The 27,707-nt window shown below is 43.6% G+C and overlaps 1 protein-coding gene across 4 annotated transcripts in view; it reads left to right on the top strand.

Annotated features, from left to right (window-relative positions):
• The window catches only part of LOC125023688 (neuronal PAS domain-containing protein 3), a 198,375-nt gene that overhangs the window by 58,172 nt on the left and 112,496 nt on the right, over positions 1 to 27,707 (top strand). For 3 of the 4 annotated variants that reach the window (XM_047611132.1, XM_047611134.1, XM_047611133.1), the window contains one exon: positions 24,735 to 24,979. In XM_047611132.1, coding sequence (XP_047467088.1) covers positions 24,735 to 24,979 — 245 coding nt within the window. Of the gene's footprint in view, positions 1 to 23,161; positions 23,307 to 24,734; positions 24,980 to 27,707 lie in introns of those variants that run through there. The other variant, XM_047611135.1, reaches the window with a different exon arrangement.

The following is a 27,707-nucleotide window of genomic DNA, read 5'->3' as shown; positions in this document are numbered from 1 at the left end:
TCTGGTGTATTGTGTATAATTTTTTATTTTTTGGCGGGTGGTGGATTACAGTAGTGGATAATAAAGGAGGGGATTTGTGTTGGAGTCAGAGCAGAGAGCTGAAAGGAGACGGCTGTTAATAGCTTATTATAGAAGGAGCTCAGCGCAGTGTCGGCCGACTACAAACACGAGACGTTCTTCAGACGTTCAACACAACGCGTGTGTGTGTGTGTGTGTGTGTGTGTGTGTGTGTTCATAAACGGCTTTTTATTTATCAGTTAATTTCATGTAGAAAGCAGAGAAATGTAGTCAGTCGATCTCCAGAGAAGAGTCGCTCTCTCAAACCTCCACAAACTCTTTAGTAAATCTTTAGGCAACGTGTCGGCTAACGTGTGCTAACATGCTGCAGCAGACAGATGCTAAAGCTAACGGTTCAAATCTCATTTAGACTCCTGCTTCATTTGTTTGTAGGAATTAGAGCAACTTCTTCTTTTTCTTTCCTTTTCTGCTACGATGATAACTGAGTGGAACGTTCAGGAACTGAAACTAACACCGTGGTAAATATTTAAAACATATTAAGGTGTTTTTTATGGCTGTGTCGCCTCCTAGAGGACAGGAGGTCTCTGGATCTTTATCGGTAAACTTCATTTGCAATGCATTCTGGGATACCTGGCTTTAAAGACCACGCCCAGATTCAGTAGGATCAGATTAATAAACTGTGCTGCGTTCAGTGACGTAATGTAAATGACCTCCTGTCGTGTGTGATGTGTGATGTCAGGACAGAAACACAGACGATATAATAATCAAATAATATGAATATTAATAATAATAATAATAATAATCCCATAATATGAATCACCCCCTCCCTGTGATCTGGTGGAGGGAGGTGCACTAGGTTGTGAGGTCAGTAGGAGTCGACTCTTTTCTCCTTCTTTCTGACTTTGTTCAACTTTTTCTCTTTGCTTCCACTTGTTCTTTCTCCTTCTTTTCTTCCTCTTTTCCACATAAAAACAAAGAGAACCTGGGTTCTCCTTCTCTCTCCTTTATTATTGTGAGGAGCTGCTGGGTTCAATAATTTAACCTTTGCTCTGATTTCTCTGGATTTCATCGTCTACCTGAGTCTTTGTCTGGAGTCTGTTAATAATGGACCAGAGTGTGTGTGTGTGTGTGTGTGTGTGTGTGTGTGTGTGTGTGTGTGTGTGTGTGTGTGTGTGTGTGTGTGTGTGTGTGTGTTTTGAAGCATTCATGTGTGTTGTGGAGCTGCATTGATGTTCAGACTCGTTCCTCCAGGTGTGAGGAGGGTTTTAACTCCAGGTTTATTATCCGTCCTCTCTGATGATAATGGTTAAACTCCAGGTTATAGTCTCCACCCTCACACATGGTTCCACTGGATCATCTCTGATCAGACCAGAGAACACGGAAACTTCCTTCAGACCACGAGTCATCAGGTTCTCTGTCAAAAACAGACGATTAGGATCCTACTCCACAGTTTCTTATTCTCCATCTTTTCCTCCTCCTCCTCCTCCTCCTCTTCATCCTCTCCTTTCTCCTCCTCATTCTCTCCTTTCTCCTCCTCCTCCTCCTCCTCCTCCGTCTCTTATATCTCCTGCTGGTTGAGTTTAGGTGAAGTCAGGTAAAGTCTGAATGTTTCTCTCTGTTAAACTTTTTCTTCTTTAACCTTTAACCTTGACTGGATCACAAACAAACTTCTTCTTCTTCTTCTTCTTCTTCTTCTTCTTCTTCTTTTCCTCCTCTCGTCTCAATCACGTCTCACCTGTTCAGAGTAAATAACCTGAGACTTCAAACCCTCCTCAGTTATTATTTCATCCCGTTAACGACGGCGTCGGATACAAATCTGTTCAATAATTCAGTCTGTTTGTGCAGGAGCAGCAGATTTTCAATTAGTGTAAATATATTAGAAAAACATGAAGACGGCCCAGAGCCAGAGCCAGACACGCCTCTGATGTCCTCCTTATTAATTTCATTTACTCCCACAGAGAAAAGCTCTAATTCACTGGTTCTGAAGGAGAAAGAAAAGAGATGAAAGGTGAACGGAGGAGTCAGAGCCGGCAGCTTCATCATTTACATGTTAACACACACACGTTAAATCACCAGCCTGCCTTCATTAGTGTGTGTGTGTGTGTGTCTGTGTGGGTCTGTGTGTGTCTGTGTGTGTCTGTGTGTGTGTGTGTGTGTGTGTGTGTGTGTGTGTGTGTGTGTGTGTGTGTGTGTGTGTGTGTGTGTGTGTGTGTGTGTGTGTGTGTGTGTGTGTGTGTGTGTGTGTGTGTGTGTGTGTGTGTGTGTGTGTGTGTGTGTGTGTGTTGTGTGTGTGTGTGTGTGTGTGTTGTGTGTGTGTGTGTGTGTCTGTGTGTGTCTGTGTGTGCGTGTGTGTGTCTGTGTGTGTTTGTGTGTGTCTGTGTGTGTGTCTGTGTGTGTGTGTGTGTGTGTGTGTCTGTGTGTGTCTGTGTGTGTGTGTGCGTGTGTGTGTCTGTGTGTGTGTGTGTGTCTGTGTGTGTGTGTGTGTGGGTCTGTGTGTGTGTGTGTGTGTGTGTGTGTCTGTGTGTGTCTGTGTGTGTGTCTGTGTGTGTGTGTCACTACCAGTGTTAAAATAAAATCTGCATTTCATTTAAAAAAAATTAATTCAGACTAATATTTAGGTTTTTAATGTAACATGTTTTAATTTTCAGACGCACACGTTTCATTTAGAATGTGCAGCTTTTAATAATATTTTATTTAGTCTTTTAACACCTCATCATTCCAGGTTTATATCCAAACGTATCCAGAATAAACTGAATCCTGTTCATGAACATGTTGCAGCTCATTCATGGTCTTTGTCTCTTTTTAAAGACGAGACTCTGAAGTTTCTATCACTACAGTCAGAATCTCTCTAAGTGGTTTAGTTCTGGAGGAATCAAAGCTGGAACACAGTTAAAAATAACAGGTTGTTGTGTTGGTTGAATCCTATAATGACTTTTATCAATGAAACCAGAATAAAATGACGTATTACATCAAACACAGCTGGAGTCCAGAGCTCTGATTGGTTCATGGAGCTGCTGCTGTTAAATAAACCAGCAGAGGAACCACGGAGGGTTAAAGCTTTATTTGGTCAAAAAGAGAAATTTGTTCTGAATTAAATAATAATAATAATAATAATAATAATAATAATAATAATAATAACTTTCTCAGATCATCTTATGCTGCAGAAATCCTGATGAAAATAAAACATTGGAATAAAAGATGTAAATGAATGCTAAATATTTACCAACATTTCTGCAAAAACAAACAAACGATTTCAGTGGATTTTCACACAAATCCGAACGGATCCGTTCTGACTTGTATGTATCTACAGCTCTATTTTAATTCATTAATTTTTATTTTATGTAGTTTGAGTTGAGATCAGCTGTAGTTGATGTGATGTATAAATAAAGTCACATGTGTGTGAGGTCAGAGTCAAAGAGGGTTTGTGGGTTTTCTTTTATTCTTTCAGTTCATGTTTAAATCGTTCTAAATGACGCCCCCCCCACCTCCTCCTCCTCCTCCTCCTCCTCCTCCTCCTCCTCCTCCTCCTCCTCCTCCTCAGGTGTATCAGGTGTAGAACCAGTAGCTGCAGCAGCTGAATGAACAAACAGCTTGTGTTGTTTATTCTGTCACAACTCAACCCCCCCCCCCCCCCACCCCCCCCCCGTCCCAGATGTGTCCGTGGTCTTTGTGACAGTCAGTCACCTTCCAGCAGCAGCTCTGCAGCTCATGAATAAACATGACAGACCTCCTCCTCCACCTCCTACACACCCAGCACCTCCTCCTCCTCCTCCACCTCATAAACACCCAGCACCTCCTCCTCCAGACAAACACCCAGCACCTCCTCCTCCAGACAAACACCCAGCACCTCCTCCTCCACCTCCTACACACCCAGCACCTCCTCCTCCAGACAAACACCCAGCACCTCCTCCTCCACCTCCTACACACCCAGCACCTCCTCCTCCACCTCCTTAACACCCAGCACCTCCTCCTCCAGACAAACCCCCAGCACCTCCTCCTCCAGACAAACACCCAGCACCTCCTCCTCCACCTCCTAAACACCCAGCACCTCCTCCTCCAGACAAACACCCAGCACCTCCTCCTCCACCTCCTACACACCCAGCACCTCCTCCTCCAGACAAACACCCAGCACCTCCTCCTCCACCTCCTACACACCCAGCACCTCCTCCTCCAGACAAACACCCACCACCTCCTCCTCCACCTCCTACACACCCAGCACCTCCTCCTCCACCTCCTTAACACCCAGCACCTCCTCCTCCAGACAAACACCCAGCACCTCCTCCTCCACCTCCTAAACACCCAGCACCTCCTCCTCCAGACAAACACCCAGCACCTCCTCCTCCACCTCCTTAACACCCAGCACCTCCTCCTCCAGACAAACACCCAGCACCTCCTCCTCCACCTCCTACACACCCAGCACCTCCTCCTCCAGACAAACACCCAGCACCTCCTCCTCCACCTCCTACACACCCAGCACCTCCTCCTCCACCTCCTTAACACCCAGCACCTCCTCCTCCAGACAAACCCCCAGCACCTCCTCCTCCAGACAAACACCCAGCACCTCCTCCTCCACCTCCTAAACACCCAGCACCTCCTCCTCCAGACAAACACCCAGCACCTCCTCCTTCTTCTCCCCCCTTACAGCTATATTTCTCTATTCTGTTCTGTTCTCTTTAATCTAATATTTATACCAGCGTGTGTGTCCACATACTTTTGGTCACGTTTTATTTTATTTTATTTTATTTTATTCAGTTTCTTTAACTTTGTTCTCTCTCAGTTTCATTTAAACCTCGATGAACCAGAGACAGCGTCACTGTAACACACTGAAGGATGAGAAGGTTTCCCTGTCCTCTCCTCTCCTCCTCCTCTCCTCCTCCTCTCCTCCTCCTCCTCTCCTCTCCTCCTCCTCTCCTCCTCCTCCTCCTCTCCTCCTCCTCCTCTCCTCTCCTCCTCCTCTCCTCCTCCTCTCCTCCTCCTCCTCTCCTCTCCTCTCCTCCTCCTCTCCTCCTCCTCCTCCTCCTCCCTCTCCTCTCCTCTCCTCTCCTCCTCCTCCCTCACCCCTCCCTCTCCTCTCCTCCTCTCCTCTCCTCTCCTCCCTCCTCTCCTCCTCCTCTCCTCTCCTCCTCCTCCTCTCCTTCTCTCCTCCTCCTCCTCCTCCTCCTCCTCTCCTCCTCCTCTCCTCTCCTCCTCCTCCTCCTCTCTCCTCCTCTCCTCTCTCCTCCTCCTCCTCTCCTCCTCCTTCCTCCTCCTCCTCCTCCTCCTCCTCCTCTCCTCCTCCTCTCCCTCCTCCTCCTCTCCTCCTCCTCCTCCTCCTCCCTCTCTCCCTCCTCCTCCTCTCTCCTCCTCCTCTCCCCTCCTCCTCTCCTCCTCTCTCTCCTCCTCTCCTCCCTCCCGTTCCTCCTCTCCCGCTCTACTTCCTCTTTAGTTTTATTTGTAATTACCTGCTTTAGTTTTTTATTTGATTCTTGTTGAGGATTGATCTGTTGAGACGACATGTGACGTTTGTTAGATTTTAGTCTCTGAGGAATCACAGTCTGGTTCAGGGACGATCATCTACTGGGAACCACCAACAGAACCTGCACAGAACCCACCTGCTGCTCGGCCTGTTCCATGTGAAGGAACCAGGTCTCCATGAGTTCACATCCCGTCCACGTATGAAACAATAATGTCTGAAATGTTCCCTGGAGGCTACGCAGCAGAATAACTCTGGATCTAAAGATCGTCCGTCAGACGTGAGACATTTGTTCTTGTTCTTGCTGCTGAGGCTGAGAGAACAAGAACAAAGTTCCTTCTGGTCTCCAGGGATTAGCGGTCACGCTGCTAACATTAGCATCTGGGAACTCACTGAGTAGCCACTAGCATTTCCACATTAACCACGCCCACTTCCAATTTCTGATCAATCACAGAACAGTAACCGAACATGACGCGACAACAAAGTTCTCCTGGTTGATGCGTCGAGAACGTCAGACCCGTTCTCTGTTCAGGTGGAGGCTCTAACTTCTCTCTCTGGATCTGAAACTCTGGTAGAAACTCTGGTAGAAGCTCTGAAATGTCCTGGAAGTGAACTCTGGGCTGATCAGTCATTTCTTCCAGATATTTAGTTTGTTCTCGTGGAGCCAGTCTGGAGGAGTTTTGTGTTTTAAGGTGGATCGATGGTTTCATCCAGACCCTCTCACTCTTTTATGGAGTCCTTTAATTATCAGCTGCTCAGCTCTTAGCGCGGCGGCGGCGTGGATGCATTAGCTGGGATTGAAAACCAAACAGGGTGAAGCGTATAAAGAGGCGTTTTACTGCCCAGTTAAACAACCCCTCTGGATAAAAAACACCGGCTCGTTGCTGAGCTAATGATTTACTACTGTGTTCTTCTGCTTGTTGTAATTTACTAATTGGCCTCAGTGTATAAACTTAAACGGGGAATAAAACACAGTGTGTTTGCTGCAGCTCTGAACAGGATATAACTGAATGAAGCTGAGTTTGTAAAAACGTTCTCTGAGTTGTTGTTTTATGACGATTACTGGAAACACATATTTGATGTTTACGGCTGCAGTGGAACCAAGAAACGAGAAAGAACCCTGACATTGTCTCTAGTTTAGCATGTAGCATGTAGCATGTAGCATGCAGCGTAGAGAGGAGTTTAGATCAAAGGGAAGTTATGTTAGACACTAATAATTGAAGCAGAAGAAAAGTCTGTGCAGGTTTTAAATTTCATATTTGGAGGAAACTAACACAGAAACAAAAGGCTGAACAACTGATGCACATTGAACATTAACATTAACAGAGTCTGGACCATAGACCGTATATAAATATGGACTCCACATCTCCACCTCCTCTCATTGGACAAACTGATGCTATTTTCCCAGGGACTCGTTTTCGTTTAATTAATCCTACGCTCTGCTCCGCCTCCACCAGCTGCAAGGAAATGTTGGATTATACACTGGACTTATTAAAAAAAATTGTTTCAACAACTCTCTCCTTATGGGGTGGTTGCCATGGCAACTGGTGTTAAATCCTGTTTCTATAGCATCAAATAACAAACTAAAATAAAACATCTCCAAAATATGACACTATAACATTATATTAGCTGCCTAAAATGACAGAAACTTGAAAAAGATGTATTTGACATGTATTTGTTTAAACTTGTTTTAGTGTTTTAATTTGGCCCAAGCCCCGCCCACTAACATGGAGGAGGTGGAGCTTATGACCTATACTGCAGCCTCCAGCCACCAGGGGGAGCTCTACTAGCTTTGGCTTCACTTTAGAGGAGCTGGTCCATCTTTATCCTGTTGTTTTTAGCTCAACATATGTATGTGGATAAATCCTGTCTGTACAACTGGTTTAAAGCGCAGCACGTGTGAGACACGTCCTAACTGGGATAGATGTGCAGGAACAAACACAGTAACACCTGTTCTGGATTCTACCTGTAGCTCAGACCCCCCCCCCCCTTCCCCCCCCCCCCTCCCCTCCCCTTCACCGTCTGCTCTAAATTCTTAATCATTTCTGGACAAAAGACGTTCCTCTCTCTCTGTTCCGTCCTTATGTCTCTGGCCCGGTCCGTCCTCCTGCCGGGGGCTTATAAACCCGTCCACCTGACAGGGAACTCCCTCTGGAGCCCTGAGATCACAGATGCTCTGCTGATGGGACGTCCAGTCCCCGAACACACACACATTCCTCGTCTTTTCTGTGGACACACACCGTTTGACCATCACGTCTTCATCCAAGGGCGAGCGTCAGACGCTCAGACAGGTCCATCTGGACGCGAGAGGTGGTGGCGTGTCTGCAGGTCGGCCAGGAAGCCGCCGTGATTAAGAAGTCAGAGACAGAGCGACTGAAAGGGCCACGTAATTAAAACGTCTGCAGCTGCTGCAACAAAGAAATGAGAGCGTTTGTTTCCTTGTGGTTTTTAACTTTATTCAATTTGAATTGATCGGTGGGTTTACTGAGTAGATCTGTTCTCGCTGCTGTTGTTCCACAGACGACTTTTATTCAGGGTCTGACATGTTTGTTCTTCCTCTCAGATCAACGCAGCTAAACGGAGAACAAACATTTGAACCATTTAATTGTTCCTTAAACTCACTTCCTGTTTCATCTTGAAGAGTTTTATGTGTCACTCTGGCTCCTCCCTCATCATCCTCATCATCCTCATCATCCTCATAACCCTCATCACCCTCATCATCCTCATCATCCTCATCACCCTCATCATCCTCATCACCCTCATCATCCTCATCACCCTCATCATCCTCATCATCCTCATAACCCTCATCACCCTCATCATCCTCATCATCCTCATCAACCTCATCCTCCCCATCCTCATAATCCTCCTCATCCTCCTCATCATCCTCATCATCCTCATCACCCTCATCATCCTCATCATCCTCATCAACCTCATCCTCCCCATCCTCATAATCCTCCTCATCATCCTCATCACCCTCATCACCCTCATAACCCTCATCACCCTCATAACCCTCATCATCCTCATCACCCTCATCATCCTCATCATCCTCATAACCCTCATCACCCTCATCATCCTCATCATCCTCATCATCCTCATCACCCTCATCATCCTCATCATCCTCATAACCCTCATCGCCCTCATCATCCTCATCATCCTCATCAACCTCCTCATCCTCATCATCCTCATCAACCTCATCCTCATCATCCTCATCATCCTCCTCATCCTCCTCATCCTCCTCATCCTCATCATCCTCACCATCCTCCTCATCATCCTCATCAACCTCATCCTCCTCATCCTCATAATCCTCCTCATCAACATCATCCTCCTCATCAACCTCATCCTCCTCATCCTCATCATCCTCACCTGTGTCTTAATAACTTCACATGTTTTCTCTTGAGGCTTTTACTTAGTTGAATAGTGTAGAATAATGGGACAGACCTGCATGTAAAGAACCAGCTTTTCTCCACCGTAGACTGTATATAAATATGGATGCCACGCCGCCGCTTCCTCTCATTGGTCCAAACTGATGCTGTTTTCCTGGGGATATGGGCAACTTTGAAACCAGAGTCTGATCATTACGGTTAATTAATCCTGATGTCGTCTTAAACCTCTGATCCTCTGGTCGTCCATGTCTCCCCGGAGGATAATTCGTCTCTGGTGGATGTCCCGGGCTCTGGTTGCCATGGTTACCCTCATATAAACATGTCTAGTGTGTCTTCTTCTTCTTCACGGTGGATCTGGTGGTAGGAACCACAGTGTTTCCCTCAGCCAAACATTTTTACGAGGAAACTCTGTGTTTAACCATGTGTCAATCAAACTGGATCAGTGGCTCCCATTGGTCCAGATCGGTTCTGCTTGGTCCCGCCCACTTCTTCCCGTCTGGACCACAGACTGAAGGTGAAGTGGTTCCTGCTTAAAGCTGTTTAGGGAACTGCAGAGGAAGAGGAAAGTTTTCCTCTCTGGGGCTCAGACGCTGACGTTAAACGTCCGTGGAGGTTCTGTGGTTTCGTGGTTTTGTGGTTTTGTGGTTTCGTGGTTTTGTGGGTAGTTGTTGGTGTGGAGGTTTGTGGAGGTCATGGTCGGCTGCTTTCTCTTCTACATTAAAGCCTCCAGCAGGTGGAGGGATCCAGTAAAGCCTGGCCGGCCCCGCGTGGCCCCCGATGGCCCATGGTCTGTGTTTCTTAAGCCCTATAGCGTCTATAGGACCTTTAAGCCGCTGACCCTGTGGCTTCGTGTGGAAATAAGTCTGTAGTTATAATTGCTCACACTGAGACCCATTGTAGCCGGCGCCGGCCCTGGACGTCCAGCCCCGGCCCCCGCGTGGCCCCCGCGTGGCCCCTCATTGTTCTTGTGTGACCCGGTCCGGCCCGTGTAGACGCCGGTAGATATAATCCCACTCAGACGTATCATGGCGCCGCCGCCGTCTCCCTGAAGACGCCCACACGCAGCCATTGTGAGTGTGAAAAGCTAAAAGCTGTTGAAGCTAATTGCACCAACAAAAGCACGAGGGGTGTTTATGTAAATCCTCCTCTCATTCTGCCTCTCGCTGCCTCTTCCCTTTCACTCCCTCTCACTTCATCATTTTTAGCTGTTTCCTCTCTCCTAATTTATTTCCCACGCTCATTTATTCCATCACCCCCCCCCCTCCTGTGACCCCCTCCAGGTCTTTGCTTCGTCGCAGCCTCATGCGTCCATCGGCCTCGATGACTGAGTGAAAACAGAGCGTCTGCAAATATATTTACCTTTTGTTTATGATGCATTTTTAATTTCTCCACGGTGTTTGGGATTAGTACGAAGTATAAAAACATAAATGATGTCCTCATATGTGGACACGGGCTCTAAAAACACACAATCCAAAACTATTTATTTTAATATCTGAACATGAGCAAAGACAGAATTACAAACAATGAAGTCCCAACGTCCTCATACGAGTCCTGTCTAATTAGTGACGTCGTGGCTTGTTGCTATTGATAGAATTTGTTAAACTTTGCATCATTTCAAACTAGAAACGTTAATAATCATAAATAAACAAGAGGTTTTGAACTTTTGTTGTGTGATCGACTGCAGAATGGAAAACTTAACGTCCACATGTGAGGACGCAGGCTCTCAGGAGGTTTCATGGTTCGTTTAGGTTCGTTTCAGGGTTTCAGGAGGCGACTTCTTCACACATAAGATGTGAATGCTTCGGTTTTTCCTTCTTAATGAAATAACTGATGCAGCGTGTTTTTCTTTGACTCGTCTGTCGTCGCCTTCATCCTGTTTTCTCCAGGATGAAGCAGAGATGAGGCAGTGAACTCCTCCTGAAGCCCTGAACTCAGAGCTCTTTATGGATCTTGATGGATCTTCATGGATGCTCCTGACCTCTGGAGCTTTCTCTAGTTGTTGTATATTCATTTATTTAGTTTTATTTCTCTTTAAATGTGTCTGGAGACAAAGAAACGAACGGACTGAGTCAAAGCTCCAGTTCATCACCAGTTCTTTAGAGAAGGATGAGTTCACACATTATTAATATGGTTTATTCATGATATTTGGCATCGATCCGACCACATGTTGAACAAACTAAAGTTTATAAAGGATTTAATGACGATCAACAGTCACACTGATCGGCCACAACATTATGACCAGCTTCCCAGGGCTCCCAGCAGGACAGTGAAGGTGGTTTTCATGCACTTCTCCTGCCAGTGGTCATAATGTTGTGGCGGACTCTTCCGGGCTGAGTTGTGTGGGAGAAGGTTTGGTTGATGATGTTTCCTCATTCAATGCAGGAGCCAGGTTGTGTTTCTGTACATTGAAACCAGCAGGACTAGAGACGGAGACGAGGCCGTGAACCACGTCCTCCATCAATTATTCAGTTTCTCTGTTGCTTTTACCAACATGATGTCAGAGTCACGCATGTGTTTATATCACTACAGACCTGGTGTTTAACAGGTTCATGTCTGACCCTGACGCTGGTCTCAGGCTCCAGGTTCCTCCTCTCCTCTGGTTCCAGGTCTTTTCAGTCTCTTTATGTTCGAAGTTTCTTTGTGTCTTTCTCTGGTCGTCACAAACAAACTCGTTAGATCTAATTTTCTTTACGTTCCTCCTGAAGGAGAGAGGAGCTGCAGGATAGATGAGTCGCTCACGTACAGACGGTTTCTGCTGTGAGACGATAATAATAATAATCATTTATTCTTCTGTCGACCTGTGGAGACTCTTTGTGCTACAGGAAGTTAATGGCTCGTCCTCAGCTTCTGTGAGAACGATAGAATTATTCTCTAAATTAGTTTTAACTCTCATTTCATCATCAGGGAGGATGAATCTACGATGAATGATGATTAATATATATGTGTGTGTGTGTACATATATTATTATATACATATATAAACATATATGTATATAATAATAATAATAATGATAATAATAATAAAAATAATAATAATAATAATAATATAATATGTATATATTTAAGAATCATGAAGAATCATATAATTACTTATTATATTTAAATGAAATCAATGGCTATTCATCATTATTATCATTATTATCATTATTATCATTATTATTATTATTATCATTATTATTATTATTATTATTATTATTATTATTATTATAAGTAGTAGTAGTAGAATTATTTATGTTTTTAGAGGCTGGGATCTTATTTCATTTCATTTTTTTTTAAATATCTAAATTTGTGACTTTTATTTCGTAAGTTTGCTGCTTTGTGAGACGATTTCATTTCACACAGTTTCTGCTCTGGAGCTTTATTCTGACTTTGAGTCGTAGCAGCGTTTGCACTGAGAAACATCTAGTAATGTGTGAGGAGGTGGGAGGAGGTGGGAGGAGGTGTTTCTGTTCTGCAACAAGACGAAAATGAAACTGCCTCTGAATATATCATTTAAATATCTGCTGTAGTGAAGGAGGAGGTGTTGAATGCAGGGATACGTATTATTAAATAACAGTAAAGATGGAAGACGCTGGTCGTCTCCATGGGACATTAGAGGACACAAACATGTATATATGTGTGTGTGTGTGTGTAAAGAGTTGGACTGAGTTTATTCCACTGGGCTCATACGTGTAAACCTGAGTCTGACTGAACGTCTCTGTTTGGATGCAGCCGTGTGGACGGACGCCATGTTGGATGAGACTGTTCAGGTACATCTGTGTGTGTGTGTGTGTGTGTGTGTGTGTGTGTGTGTGTGTGTGTGTGTGGAGGCTGTTTTAGGCCAAAGGTGTGTTGTTCTGACTCTGTTGCCAAACTAATTAACGCTGTAGAGCTCAGCGGCCTGTGGAGCGGCTGCACCGCACAGTGAGTGTGTGATATTCTGCCAGCAGAGCTGTTTGCTGCGTGTTCACACACACACACACACACACACACACACCTGGAGGACAGGACAGGTGAAGCACATGGAACCCTGGGTGATGGCGTCCCTCCGCCAGGTCCTGACTCCGTGCTGGACGTCCACGGCTCCGTCTCGTTATCTGCTCTGAGACTCTGTGTTTCACTAACGATGGAAACAACGTTTCTCTGGATTCTTTTCCATTAATCGTTAAATCTCATTCGCTTTAATCTCTGTTAATGCGTCTGTTGAAGAGCAAACACGATCTATCTGCTCTGTCTGCAACACTCTCAACAACTCAACAACTCTGTGTCTTTTTGTCCACCATGTGTCCATCATGTGTCCATCATGTGTCCACCATGTGTCCACCATGTGTCCATCATGTGTCCATCATGTGTCCATCATGTGTCCACCATGTGTCCATCATGTGTCCACCATGTGTCCATCATGTGTCCATCATGTGTCCACCATGTGTCTGTAAATGCTGTAGCTTTTCCCTTTAACTCTAATTCAGTTCAAAATAATTCCTCACGTCCAAGTTCTTTAAAAGAAAAGACAAATATCTACACTGATCAGCCACAACATTATGACCACTGACAGGAGAAGTAACATAACATTAACCCCCCCCCCAAACACACACACACACACACACACACACACCCGCCTCTGACCGCTCTCTTTAAGAGCAAATTACCAACAACACAGTCAGATACATGAGGAGCAGGAGGAGGAGGAGGAGGAGGAGGAGGAGGAGGAGTTATTCACCATCTGCTGGCTGTTGGCCAGAGAGGAGAGAGAGGATGTCTCTTTGTTTGAAGGTTAAAGGAGGACGAGAGGGAGGAGAAAGAGGAGGAGGAGGAGGAGGAGAAAAAGGTGTAGGAGTGAGGAGGAGGAGGAGAAGGAGCAGGAGGAGAAAGAGGAGGAGCAGGAGGAGGAGGAGAAGGAGCAGGAGGAGAAAGAGGAGGAGCAGGAGGAGGAGGAGGAGGAGAAGGAGCAGGAGGAGAAAGAGGAGGAGCAGGAGGAGGAGGAGGAGGAGGAGGAGGAGGAGAAAGAGGAAGAGGAGGAGGAGGAGGAGGAGGAGGAGGAGGAGTGATCACAGTGGGAGGAAGAAGAAAAAGAAGAAATGATAAAGTCACAAAGAGAAAAAAGGAATCAAGTCATTTTGTGTCTGTAGCTTTAGACAATTAACACTGTGTGTGTCTGTGTGTGTGTGTCTGTGTGTGTTATATTGTTTGTTAGAGTGTGTGTTAGAGTGTGTGTGTCTGTTTGTGTCTGTGTGTGTGTCTCTGTGTGTGTGTGTGTGTGTGTCTGTGTGTGTGTCTGTCTGTGTGTGTTATACTGTGTTTTATAGTGTATGTTAGAGTGTGTCTGTGTGTGTCTGTGTGTGTTATAGTGTGTTATAGTGTGTATTATGGTGTGTGTGTTATAGTTTGTATTATAGTGTGTGTTAGAGTGTGTGTCATAGTGTGTGTATTATAGTGTGTGTGTTATAGTGTGTGTTATAGTGTGTGTGTAGTATAGTGTGTGTTATAGTGTGTATTATAGTGTGTGTCATAGTGTGTGTATTATAGTGTGTGTGTTATAGTGTGTGTTATAGTGTGTGTGTAGTATAGTGTGTGTTATAGTGTGTATTATAGTGTGTGTCATAGTGTGTGTCATAGTGTGTGTATTATAGTGTGTGTTATAGTGTGTGTGTGTAGTGTGTGTTGTGGTGTGTGTTATAGTGTGTGTGTGCGTTCTCCTGCCAACTCTTTAACGAGGGACTGCTGCTAATTTCAGAGCTAATACTAAACTGTTCCACTCCACTGAACCCAGGGAGGAGGAGGGGGAGGAGGAGAGGGGGGGGGGGGGGGGGGGGGGGGGGGGGGGGGGGGGGGGGGGGGAGGGAGGGGAGGACATATGGGGAGAGTAAAGGGAGAGGAGTAGAGGACGACAGAGGGGAGGGACGAGGATAAAAGACATGTTGACAATAAGGACGAGGAGGAGACGCTGGGTAGAAGAGAAGTGAGAGGACTCCTGCTCCTCCTCCTGCTCCTCCTGCTCCTCCTGCTCCTCCTCCTGCACCTCCTCCTCCTCCTCCTCCTGCTCCTCCTCCTGCTCCTCCTCCTGCACCTCCTGCTCCTCCTCCTCCTGCTCCTCCTCTTCCTCCTGCTCCTCCTCCTCCTCCTCCTCTACCTCCTCTTCCTCCTGCACCTCCTCCTCCTCATTAAATGTGAAGGTGAAAATAAAGATGCAGTTGAAGATCAGACCTTAAATTCAACACAAAAATGAAAATCAAGCAGCAACTGGACAAATGAACGTTTAGATTTTACGTGTTTGTTGAGAATCTGTTAGAAGACGCTGCTTTAGACCTGGATGTCTTCACTGTCCTCACTGTCTTCACTGTCTTCACTGTCCTCACTGTCTTTACTGTCTTCACTGTCCTCACTGTCTTTAATGTCTTCACTGTCTTTACTGTCTTTAATGTCTTTAATGTCTTCACTGTGTTTAATGTCCTCACTGTCTTTAATGTCCTCACTGTCTTCACTGTCTTCACTGTCTTTACTGTCTTTACTGTCTTCACTGTCTTTAATGTCTTTAATGTCAATCTGGTTTAAATCTGGTGACTCAACCACTGCAGATTGTTCCACCTATAGTTCCACCTATTATTCCACTTATAGTTCCACCTATAGTTCTACCTATAGTTCCACCTATAGTTCCACCTATAGTTCCACCTATTATTCCACTTATAGTTCCACCTATAGTTCCACTTATAGTTCTACCTATTGTTCCACTTATTGTTCCACTTATTGTTCCACCTATTATTCCACTTATAGTTCCACCTATAGTTCCACTTATAGTTCTACCTATTGTTCCACTTATTGTTCCACTTATTGTTCCACCTATAGTTCCACCTATAGTTCCATCTATAGTTCCACCTATAGTTCCACTTATAGTTCTACCTATTGTTCCACTTATTATTCCACTTATAGTTCCACCTATAGTTCTACCTATAGTTCCACCTATAGTTCCACCTATTATTCCACCTATAGTTCCACCTATTATTCCACTTATAGTTCCACCTATAGTTCCACCTATAGTTCCACCTATTGTTCCACTTATAGTTCTACCTATTGTTCCACTTATAGTTCCACTTATTGTTCCACCTATAGTTCCACACCGTCTCACCGTGTCCTCCATGGTCTATAGGAGACGTGTTGTCCTGTGATTCTGTCCCAGGACGTGATGAAGAGTCTGAGGCTGGTTGGTGGTTTGTGTGTCGGTGGTGAAGCTTCTGTATTAGATTTCTATGTATTTACATGTTGGACTGAGACACTGGTTAAATGTGATGAAGGGTTGTTCTTCCTCAGAGAAACGATTCCTGATCTCACCAGTGTAGGTTTGATGATTGGTCCTGATGATGATCCTAACATGTCTCTGTCTGGTCATGTAGTGAGTTCACGCTAACAGCTGCTAAATGCAAATGTCAGATGTGCGACAGACGTTCAGTGACACTGATGCTCCTGTTAATTCTGCACAAAATGTGTAAAATACCTGTTTACACTGGTTTTTATGTTATATATTTTTATGTTTTATATACGTTGTGCCTGCATTGATAAAGAGAAGCTCTCTCGCTAACGAATCTTGTACAAAGGGCAGTCTATTCTATTCTATTCTATTCTATTCACACCTGTAATCAGCTCCAGACCTTTGACCTGTTTAAATGATGTAGCATTAATGAGGGAACAGCCCATTCAGCCCGTGCAGTAGCTTTGTGTTTATTCTAGACCGTCTGCAGTGTGAGAGTTACACTATTTAAGGAGAAAACTAAACCAAAAGAGAAGAAACTTTCAAGGGGAAAGTTGAGTCTGTAAAAAGGAAAATAGAAAGAGAGTGAGAGTTTAGTTAACGGATTTAACCCAAGAAAAACTCTGATCTATGGACGGTTTACAAGAGCTGAGACGTGAGGACAAAGTTGCAACGATAAAAACACGACTGACTTGAAATGAGCAGAAAGAGATTTAACTCCTGAAGCTTTAACTCGTAGACGTTTAACTCCTGGAGGTTTAACTCGTAGACGTTTAACTCGTGGAGGTTTAACTCGTGGATGTGAATCACCTCTAATAACCACTGGGATTCTGCACTTTAAGCCGACACCGAGTAAAGAACTGTGAGTTTAACCTGTTTGAATAAAACCTGTGTCACTGTCCAGACAAACATGAAACTAACTGTAAATCCTCTTATGTTCAGACTTTGATAAAATCTTAATGTTGGTTCATCCAGCGGCTGATTGATTTTAGAGAGTGAATTATTCTGTGTTTAGTTTCTTTCTGATTAACAGTCGACATTAAAGAGACGTCTCTGCTGTTTTTATTTATGGCACAAACTACTTACTAATTCCTCTTAATTAATGCCCTCAGCTCGCATCCATAAAATAATATCCACCCTCACATTAGTCACATGAGCTCTGTTTAACTGGGTTGTGTGTTAATGAATGTGTGCGTTTAAATGTGCGTCTACAGGAGAAACTGATGCTGCTCTGAAACGAGACGACGACATGGAAACAAAAACATCCGCAGACGTTACGATGTATGACTGAAGAAATATTCACAGTCAGGACTCACATTATTTACACGGTTAAAATCTATTTAAATTCCACGAAAGGAGATTATAAAATATGAAAGAAGGATAAAATACGATGCCCACAAACACAATACAAAGAAACTAAAATCAATTATAAAATATATCTGCCACGTATAAAAAATATGAATATTTTATTGCATTGCAAAATGATGAAGATCAATCATTTTAATTTTATAGTAATAACGAGTTTAAATTGTTAAATGCAAGATTGTAAATAATTATAAATAATGTGAAGCAAAAATGACAAAAACAGTTTTAACATTTTTAAAAGTTTTATTCTGCAGTTAAATAAATTAAGGGTTAAAACCTGTTCTTCATCTTCGTCTTCATCATTCAAACTCATTTTAGTTCAGCCAGTATCAGCCATTATCGACCCATATCAGCCAGTATCGGCCGGTATAGACCAGTATCGGCCAGTATCGGCCAGTATCGGCCTGAGCAAACCCATGACTACATGTATAAAAATACACGTGTTGTTTTATTTTTAAATCCAAAAACAAAACGAAATGAAAACAGTCGAAAAGGAAAAAGAGAAATTAATGTTAGACTCAGTGACGTGACTTTAAAGCTGCACGGCTGCAACTTTACATCCAAGTTCTTTCTTTCTTTCTTTCTTTCTTTCTTTCTTTCTTTCTTTCTTTCTTTCTTTCACACTCAGACTCACACTGGGCTGCATTCCTGTGGCTGCTAGCAACACAACTCACTGAATAAGCACATAATAGCTGGTTGTTGGGTACACACACACACATGCACACACACATGCACACACATGCAAACACAGTGTCATTCAGTCTCACTCAGACCCCCGTCCCTCCATCCCTCCATCCCTCCATCCCTCCATCCCTCCATCCATCTCAGCTTCTAATCCTATAATTAGTTCTAGGTTCTGGACCAGGATCTAGTTCTTCTTCTTCTTCCTCTCTGTTCATTTGCTTTTATTTCTTCCTCTTCTCTTCTATAGGTAGATTGGTTTTGGCACTCGGCCCTATGATCACTGATCACACACACACACACACACACACACACAGCGAGCATCGGTGTCATCGCCATGGCGATGTCAGCAGGCGGGGTTTAATCCAAAGTGACACTTGTTCTCTGCCTTCCTTTCCCATCGCCATGGAAGCAATTACCCTCCTCCTCAAGGGCCCTTTGTCTGAGTGTGTGTCTGTGTGTGTGTGTGGTTATAGTGTGTGTGTGTGGTTATAGTGTGCGTGTGTGTGTGTGTGTGTGTGTGTGGTTATAGTGTGTGTTATAGTGTGTGTGTGTGTGTGTGTGTGTGGTTATAGTGTGTGTGTGTGTGTTCTTGTCCATACCGGAGTTGACGGGGTGGAACCTCGGCTTCGGGTCACCTGATTGGCTGAATTGAAGGACGAGGAGGAGGAAGGAGGTGGAGGAGGAGGAGGTGGTGGGATAAGAGAGAGATTAAAAAGATTCTCTTCTGTTGAGCCACTTTTCTTCTTCCTCCATCTTTTTTTTTAAGAATATTAATTCATTGAAATTTTATTTTGAGGAACCTGAACTTTGACGTTAGCTTCTCTCTTCTGTTTGTATTTAGTGGAAGAGAATTTATCTGGAGTTTATCTGTTGGTCAAAGTGCAACTGCAGGTTCAATGGGTTTAAATGGGAGGTGTTTAAAAAACCTTTGTGGTGCCGTCACAAACTCTTATTTATTTACATGTGCTACGTTCAGGGCGTTTTTTAAGGGGACACTTTAGTCACTTAACATTAGCAACGTAACAATTTTTGAAAATAATAATAATAATAATAATAATAATAATAATAATAATGTCAGTGTTACTACTAATCATTTGACATGTCCCAGGCTCTAATATGATGTCATGTCCTCTCTGGTATTTTAACTTTAATGTTGTCAGAAGTTCTCCTGATCTCCAGGTCTCTTCATTAATCACGTCACTAAAAGAACTTCGGGTGAATGTTGGCGTCTAATGTTTGTACATGAAGCAGGTTAATTATTCATTTATTCATCAGAACTAAAATCTGTTCTTTAAATGAGCTTTTAAACCTGGAAGCCTCCTGATCAGTAGCGTAGTTATTTTAGATAAAGACTTTAGGAGACCAGGGATCATATTTCTATTACATTTATTAGATGGTTTGTTGCTGGGGGTTAGTTAGATTTTCATTTAAATGATTTGTTTTTCTTTTACTTTACTGCAGTTTGGAGGAACTTGAACTCGATGCGATCACCTTCTAGTGCTGCTGATATTTGTGATACCAGCACAAACTAATTATCAGATTTTAATTCCTAAAATCTGATGCATTGTGAAGGAATCAACCATCAGATAATTCACCTTCAAACGTCTCTTAAATTTATTGTAAAACCTGCAGTATTTTGTGGACAGAGCCTTCCTGTTGTGTGGTTTTCCTTTCATAAACCTGATGGTGCGTCGCACTGAGAGATAAATTTGTACAGTCCTGTGAGAGATTCCATCTGTAGTTAAGGGCCTGAGTTTCCAGCTATCAGCGGTCAGGACCTCAAACCTCCAGATTTCCCCGTCGGCCACCGTGAAGCCTTTTATCTGCCGCCTTCATCTCTCTCCTCATATTGCTCTCCGTGTTCCTCTTTATCTCATCACAGACTTTTCCTGCATAGATTTTAGTTTGTCTTAAAGCACACGCTGAATCTTCTCCCTCTCGGTTCAGGCCTCAGCAGCCGATCGCATGAACAGATACGAGGAATTAACCAGAGACTTTACTCTCCGATGTAAAATGGATTTCGGTTCAAGCAAATGACTGTAGTCGTAAAATAAAGAGGATTTAGTCTCAGGAGAATCTGAGGACACTGAAAACTACAAAACAAAACAGAGTGGACCAGAGGAGAGAGTCTGACAGCTGGATGGAGTCAGGTACGATGGAGTCAGGTACGATGGAGGCAGGTACGATGGAGTCAGGTTCGATGGAGTCAGGAGTCACGGTGGAGGACGGAAATAATCTGGATTTATTTGAGAAGATGATCCGTAGTTTAGAACAAGCTACAGTCCAACAGTTCTACAAAATAAAACCCAGTAGAATCCACATCTCTGAGTCATTAGAAACTAAATCTGAACCAGAACCTTCATGGAGACCAGGTCTAGAGCAGGACCGGTTCCCCTGGTGTCCCTAATGAAGTGGCCAGGGAGCGATGACCTGCCAGGTTCTACAGGTGTCGTCCTGCTGTCGCACTTTAGCTGAAGTTGTTGCTGTGAGGAAGTTTTTTACTAAATCCTCTAAATCTTCTCCCTCCATCACTGCACTTGATCATTTTACTAAGTTTAATCAATTACTTAATTTATTACATTTACACAATGTCAACACAAACTTGCTAATCTGGCTTTATTTCATTCAGTGGCTTGATGCGACTGATACTATGTTGTTGTGTTTGTAAGAGTGGGTGTGGCTTCATAACAGCAGCCTCCTGATTGGTTCTTCTTCTTTGCCTCCTTGAGGGCAACAGTGTGCAATACCGCATTACACCACTCTCCAGAGGGGGCGCTGTTTCACACATCGTAACATGCTCAATAGTTAGAGAAGAGAAATAAGGACGAGACGACGGTAGCTATGTTTCTATTGCAGTGTTTTTGCACAATAAAAATTATATTTCCGATAGAGTCTATTTGCTCTTTGTTCATAAAGTCTCGTCTGGTCATGTCCCATAATTCTCTTAAACTCTCGTCACTTTGAGGAAGATGGATTCAGATGAACTGGTCACGTGACGCCCAGCATCATCTCCAGGGAAACAACAAGAAAGTGTTTCACTGAACTTCAGAGACAAACTTTTATATGGAAACGTCTGAAAAACCTCCTGAGAGCAGAGATGTTTTAGAGATAACTAAGAGGTTTGTAGAAATGTAGAAATCATCAGTTTATATGGAATGAAAACGCAGCAAATGACACAACAGAGAAGAAAGTGTTAAAGGAGCGTTTATATTTAAACACAACTCTATTTAAATTTATCCTAAAATGTCCTTTGGTCTTCTGAGCTCTGGATCATTTCTGTCAGAGACTAGAATAAACCCCAGACGCTCCGTCCAGACTCATGTGATGAGGAGGTGGGACTGTAAATCTGTCCCGTCACACGACTGATGACCAGTCAGACCTCCCATTGACCTGGACGTTAAACCCCGACCTTACCCAGCATGCTCTCTGCCTGCACACACACACACACGTCTTCCTTTGGGCTGACAAGCTCTTTAAAAAGCCATCGACCCACCTCGCTGAACTTTACGACGCAGCGTCCGCACACACACTCTCACACTGGGCCTCCGTGACAAGCTCTTTAAAACACCATCAAGTCACCCGGCTGAACTTTACGACACGCTTTCATTTCATGTTTATAAGACACACACACGCACACACACACACACACCAGTCACAACAAGTGTTGCATTTACCTACTCAGCCGGTACATGATAAATACGCCTGTTTGAATCAAGGTCAAACACACCTCCTTGTCCACTTACACACCACGGCTACACACCACTACTACACACTACTAGTGCTACACACACACACACAGACAGACATGAAGACATATTTGTCGTCCGTCAACATGATGCTTTCCAAGTTTGCGGAACAAATAAATCCCGTCGTTCGGCTGCAGCGTGAGTTGGTGAAACACGGTGATTTATTAGTTTAGTGTTTTCAGCGAATATTGGATTTCTTCTCCTTCTTCTTCTCCTCAGACAACCTTCTCCCTCTTTTACATTATTTCTCCAGAAACTGTCTTTCCCTGGCTGTTTGACATCTTAGCTTAGGAGTTAATTCGTCTCCAGGCGGTAACCTCCAGGTCTGCGCCATGAAGCCCATGCGGAAGTGTAAAAACATGCAGTTCATCGAGTGGCCGCTAGAGGCTGGTTGCAAAGGGAGCAAATCCCCATAGACCCCCATGTTAAAAAAGCCCAACTTTACAGCATCATTAAACATGTTTACAGCCTGGTTCAATAAACGGGTTTGGTCCCAATGGTTTATTTCACTGTTCATGACGACTGTATGGAGGGTGAATGTTTTTATAACTCGTTCATTTATTTTTTATTAAGGATTAAAATTCTGCATAATTAAGGGCGTTCCCGCTCTGCGGACTCCGCCCACTTCGGGCTTCCAATGGGTGACGTCACGGTGGGTTTGTCCATACAGTCAATGGTCTGCGGCACAGCGGCATGGCGGTTAGCACTAATCCGGGTCCGGGTTCTGGGTGGAGTTTGCATGTTCTCCCTGTGTCTGCGTGGGTTCTACTCCAGTTCCTCCCACACACAAAAGACATGTTTGTTAGGGGAAAAAATAAAAATAAATCTCAGTCTGTGTGTAAATCAGCAGCAGCGCCACCATGTGGTCAGTAGAATATCGTTTAAATAGCTGCTGCCTCTGATGGATCTCTACCTACCAGGTAGGAAAGAAGAAGAAATGAGGGAAGGAAGGAAGAACTTCTTGTTCCTCTTCTTCATCTATAGTTGAGTCTTTTCTCTGAGGTATTTAGTTTCCTCTACTTCCTCCTCTTCCTCATTTATCGTTTGTTCTCTGTGATAAATAAATGACTAACGCTATGAAAATGATATTCTCAGCCAGATGACAGCCATTTTTCATCCTCCTCCTCCATCTCGTCCCCCTCTCTCTCCTTCTTTATTTTTATTTTTTTACTCCTTGTGAAATGAATCACCTGTCTCCGTGTCTTTATGTGTGCGTGGCCGTGGGGAGGAGGACGGGGGGGTTAGCAGCTGATTTATTGCTGAGTTAATTCATAACGGCGTCCGATGATGATGAGAGGCCGCGGGGAAGTGCGGACGCCACCAACAGAGAATAAACAGAGCGACTCCTGGATTTAAAGGAGCAGAGTGATGGAGTAAAGGTGTAGCTTTACTATGGGGGGGCACGTCCGATCAGCTTCTTCTCACGTTTACGTGGAGGTGAAGTAAACGAAGTAAAATTATTATCAAGTGACCTTCATGTCCATCGGTTGTTTCAGAAAATGTCAAACATATCGGTGTCGGAACTAAGTGGTGTTTCAAAGTTTGGTTTTACACTCAAAAAATTCAAAAAGCAAGCAAGTTAAAGTTACGACCTAGCTTAAATATTACCTTCCTACAGACTCAAACCGAGTCAGTAGCGGCTAAAGCTAGGCTAATGCTAGGATAACTAGCTTAAATATTACCTTCCTACAGACTCAAACCGAGTCAGTAGCGGCTAAAGCTAGGCTAATGCTAGGATAACTAGCTTAAATATTACCTTCCTACAGACTCAAACCGAGTCAGTAGCGGCTAAAGCTAGGCTAATGCTAATCACTTTAACCGAGTCAGTAGCGGCTAAAGCTAGGCTAATGCTAGGATAACTAGCTTAAATATTACCTTCCTACAGACTCAAACCGAGTCAGTAGCGGCTAAAGCTAGGCTAATGCTAGGATAACTAGCTTGAATATTACCTTCCTACAAACTTAAACCGAGTTAATAACCGTTAAAGTTAGGATGATGCTAGGATAACTAGCTTAAATATTACCTTCCTAATCACTTTAACTGAGTCAGTAGCGGCTAAAGTTAGGATGATGCTAGGATAACTAGCTTAAATATTACCTTCCTAATCACTTTAACTGAGTCATTAGCGGCACATATGACGCAGTTTACCTACAGATAATAATTCATTAAATATTTATCATGTTTTTAAATAATTTTATGTTCAAAATGTTCATATTGTGCTTGTTCTACACACGTTCTGATAAATGTATTTGACAATAATAAAATGTTCTCCCTTCAGTTCATATCACTGTAAGAAGTGCTTGGATGTATTTGAACCAGCAGATATTTATCTCCTTTAATTGAATAAATAAATAAATAAACAAATAAAAATTTAATTGACTGATATATTGGTTATCTGAATTTATTTTTAGGCCCAAATATTGGTTGTGCCTCAGTCTTCAGTGTTTGTTTAATGTGCTTTAATGTCCAGTCTTGGTTGGTTGGTTTTATTTGATAAATTTAAGAAAATGTGATGTGCACACAATACTAAAATCCATCAGGGTGATGCAATAGAGGCACATGACTTATTTCCATGTCCATGAAGTTTAGGCGAGTAGACAGACAGGAAAAGTATATGACCTATATGTACGACTGATGCTCAACATTTTGAAATAACAACACAAACAAACATCAAAAGAATGGAGGGTTCTGATGACTCCCAGCTCGTGTTCCAGGGGCTGGTGGGAGTCAGATAATAAATGCTGGTCAGTGTGAGTGGGTTTCCTATACAGCTACTCCAATATTCTGTATTTTCTTCTCCTTCTGCTGAGGCATGAATGTTTTAATCCGTGTGCACTAACCTCCCGTCCGTCTGCGTCCGTCCAGGCTGCAGGCTCTGAGGAAGGAGAAGTCTCGGGACGCGGCGAGGTCGCGGCGGGGGAAGGAGAACTTTGAGTTTTACGAACTGGCCAAGATGCTGCCGCTGCCGGGCGCCATCACCAGCCAGCTGGACAAAGCCTCCATCATCCGCCTCACCATCAGCTACCTGAAGATGAGGGACTTCGCCAACCAGGGAGACCCGCCGTGGAACCTGCGCATGGAGGGACCCCCCCCCAACACCTCCGTCAAAGGTAGGACGGCCTCTAGTTTTCTTTAGAGGAGCAGGGAGAATCAAACTCTTTGTGTCTGTAACCTTGAATAAGTTTAAACTTTTAGTTTTTCCTCTGCAGTGATTTCACCACAAACATTTTTAGTCCTACAGGCAGCCTCTGTATCGATCCTGTCCTTCATTAATCCTTCAAAGAGTCCTTTATGTTGGCCGGCATGCAGCTCACCTTCCTCTCCTTCCCCGCTGCTTCCTCGTCTTTTCATCATTCTGGGATTTCATTTCTTTTTTGGCTTTCTTTCTGTCTTTTGTCTCTAATATTTAAAGCTGAGCCGTGTTTTGCCCAGAATCATCGTGTAATTAGTATTTGCACAAAATGTCGGATGCCAGCAAACATCTTTAGATCACGAGTTCCCTGGTGCAGAAATGAATCCTCTTTTTCATTCTGTCTCTCTCAGAAGTTATAATATCAGGTCCTTTCAACATTTATTTCTAAAATTATAACCTGTGCAACGGGACACATTTTAGAGAAAATATTAAAATGTAATTGTAGTTGTTGTTTTTTATTTATTTCTACCCCAAGTCTAAAATAACATGAATATTCTCCTCTACATTCATTCTGTTTGTCGGCTTCTCTCTCTGGTCATAGTCCGTCTCCTCCAGCTCTTCTCATGAGTCTCTTTTTAGCTTTAGTTCCGTGGATCAGCTTTTTCAGTGAAGATTTTCCAGAGACAAAGTCTGTATGTGAGAGTGGGATTTGGTTTTCAGTGTCTTTGCTTGATGTTAGAATAAAAGGTCAAAAATATTCCAAACGAAACCCCCAACTAGTCCATACCTTTCATTACCAGACTTCTATCTATCTATCTATCTATCTATCTATCTATCTATCTATCTATCTATCTATCTACATAACAGGAGAATTTTCCATATTATCAACACAACATAGAATTATTTACTATTTATTGTATGTGTGCGTGTATATTGTACTTACACGAATGATGAAGGGGTTTTGTTCAGTTTCTGAAACTTTGCATTTATTGCTGCAGACGTTTTCCTGACCAGCTGTGCTCTCTGATACGTTTGTGTCTTCAAACAAATGAATTAGACAAACAGAAGCGTATCAGGCTCTGAAGGTTCTGGCCCTTTAACAACACACACACTATAACACACACACAGACAGAGGACGGACGGACGGACGGATGGACGGACGGCTAGCTGGCGCGCTAAGTGATTTTCTGTGAAGGGAACATTAAGCTTTGATGAATTTCTGCCTGGAGTACCAGAGTATACACAGCACTTGTGAATCTAAGTGGAATTTGCCTTTGAAATGGGCCCTTTGTGCGACGCACTTAGAGGAGAAGAGGAGCGTTTGCTTTTAAAAGGGACGTTTGGGCTCGTAGGAATGACCCCAAGATGAAAGCCTCAAATAGAGCCTCAAATATCTGTGTGTGTGAGTGTAGTTGTGTTAGTGTGATAAAAGTAGTGCTGGTGAGTGTGGAGGTATTTCCACACACATGCCCTCGCCACGCTGCAGCAGCAGATGGCATCATTGTCGTCAGCGCTTTGAAGAGGCACATGCATTTTAATGAACACAACAGGAATGTATACGCCACATTAGTGTGTGTGTGTGTGTGTGTGTGTGTGTGTGTGTGTGTGTGTGTGTGTGTGTGTGTGTGTGTGTGTGTGTGTCGTATATTTCCTGTAACACGGCCTCACATCCTGTCACCGAGTCGCATTCAACACGAGACGACAAATACAAAACACTCTATCTGAGCCGACCTTTGACCTCCGTCTGATTATTATGGAAATTGATGATGACAGGATGTGGGGGGGGGGGCTGAGAGGTGGAGAGACTGAACGAACATGGGGGCGTCCAGGCTAAAATATATGAATGGACGAAAATATATGAATTTCAGGAAATCGGGATCTAAAGCTGAAACTAGTTTCTGTTCTTTGGTTCTAATCAATCTGTTTCTCAACCAGTAGTCAGCCAACCACCAGGGGGCGACGCATGGTTAAGGCTTCATTAAGCTGCCTAAATAAGAAGCGAGTGCCCGGCAGCGCTAGCCTCAGCTAGCCCGCAGCGCTAGCCGCGGCTAGCCTCAGCTAGCCTCAGCTAGCCTCAGCTAGCCTGCAGCATTAGCCTCAAGTCACTCGGTGCAAAGACTAGAGCTAGTTTGCATAAAGATCAAAGCTACATCCGTGTCCTCAGCCCTTTCTGAACGAAAAAAAAATGTTTTTTAATTTAATTTTTAATAATTAAAAGTAGTGCAGATATTTTCCCACATGAATAATTGTGATGACGATATTGAGCAAGATAATCATATTGTTTTGGCCATAATCGTGCAGCCGTCACTCATACAGATTGTGGTTTATATCCCAGAAGCATTTTTAAGAAGCAGCTGGACTTGTTTGTTTTATTCCATCTAAGTAGCTTCTTCAGGCTGGAATCCTGTCTTAAGCTCTGTAAAAGGGACTGAACTCATCATTTCTGCTGGTCTAGACACGTCTCTGCAGGATTTTCTTATCGTATTTTTAGTATCTGCTGTGTAATGGTCCATTTACCTCAGAATGCAGAAGTTGGCACTGGGATGACGTCACAGCTTAAAACACTGTGTCCCTCATAAGTAAACAACCACTGTGGAAGTGTTGTAGATGTGTTTGTGTTGTATGAGCTGATGGAGGCTTTAGAGTTCTTCTTTTTCGTTCTTTCCATCTTTGAATGGTTTAAACATAATAAAATCGATGAAATG

This window comes from Mugil cephalus, chromosome 17 (genome assembly GCF_022458985.1).
Source record: "Mugil cephalus isolate CIBA_MC_2020 chromosome 17, CIBA_Mcephalus_1.1, whole genome shotgun sequence".
Classification (NCBI taxonomy): Eukaryota; Metazoa; Chordata; class Actinopteri; order Mugiliformes; family Mugilidae; genus Mugil; species Mugil cephalus.
This window is presented reverse-complemented; position numbering and strand designations above follow the sequence as displayed.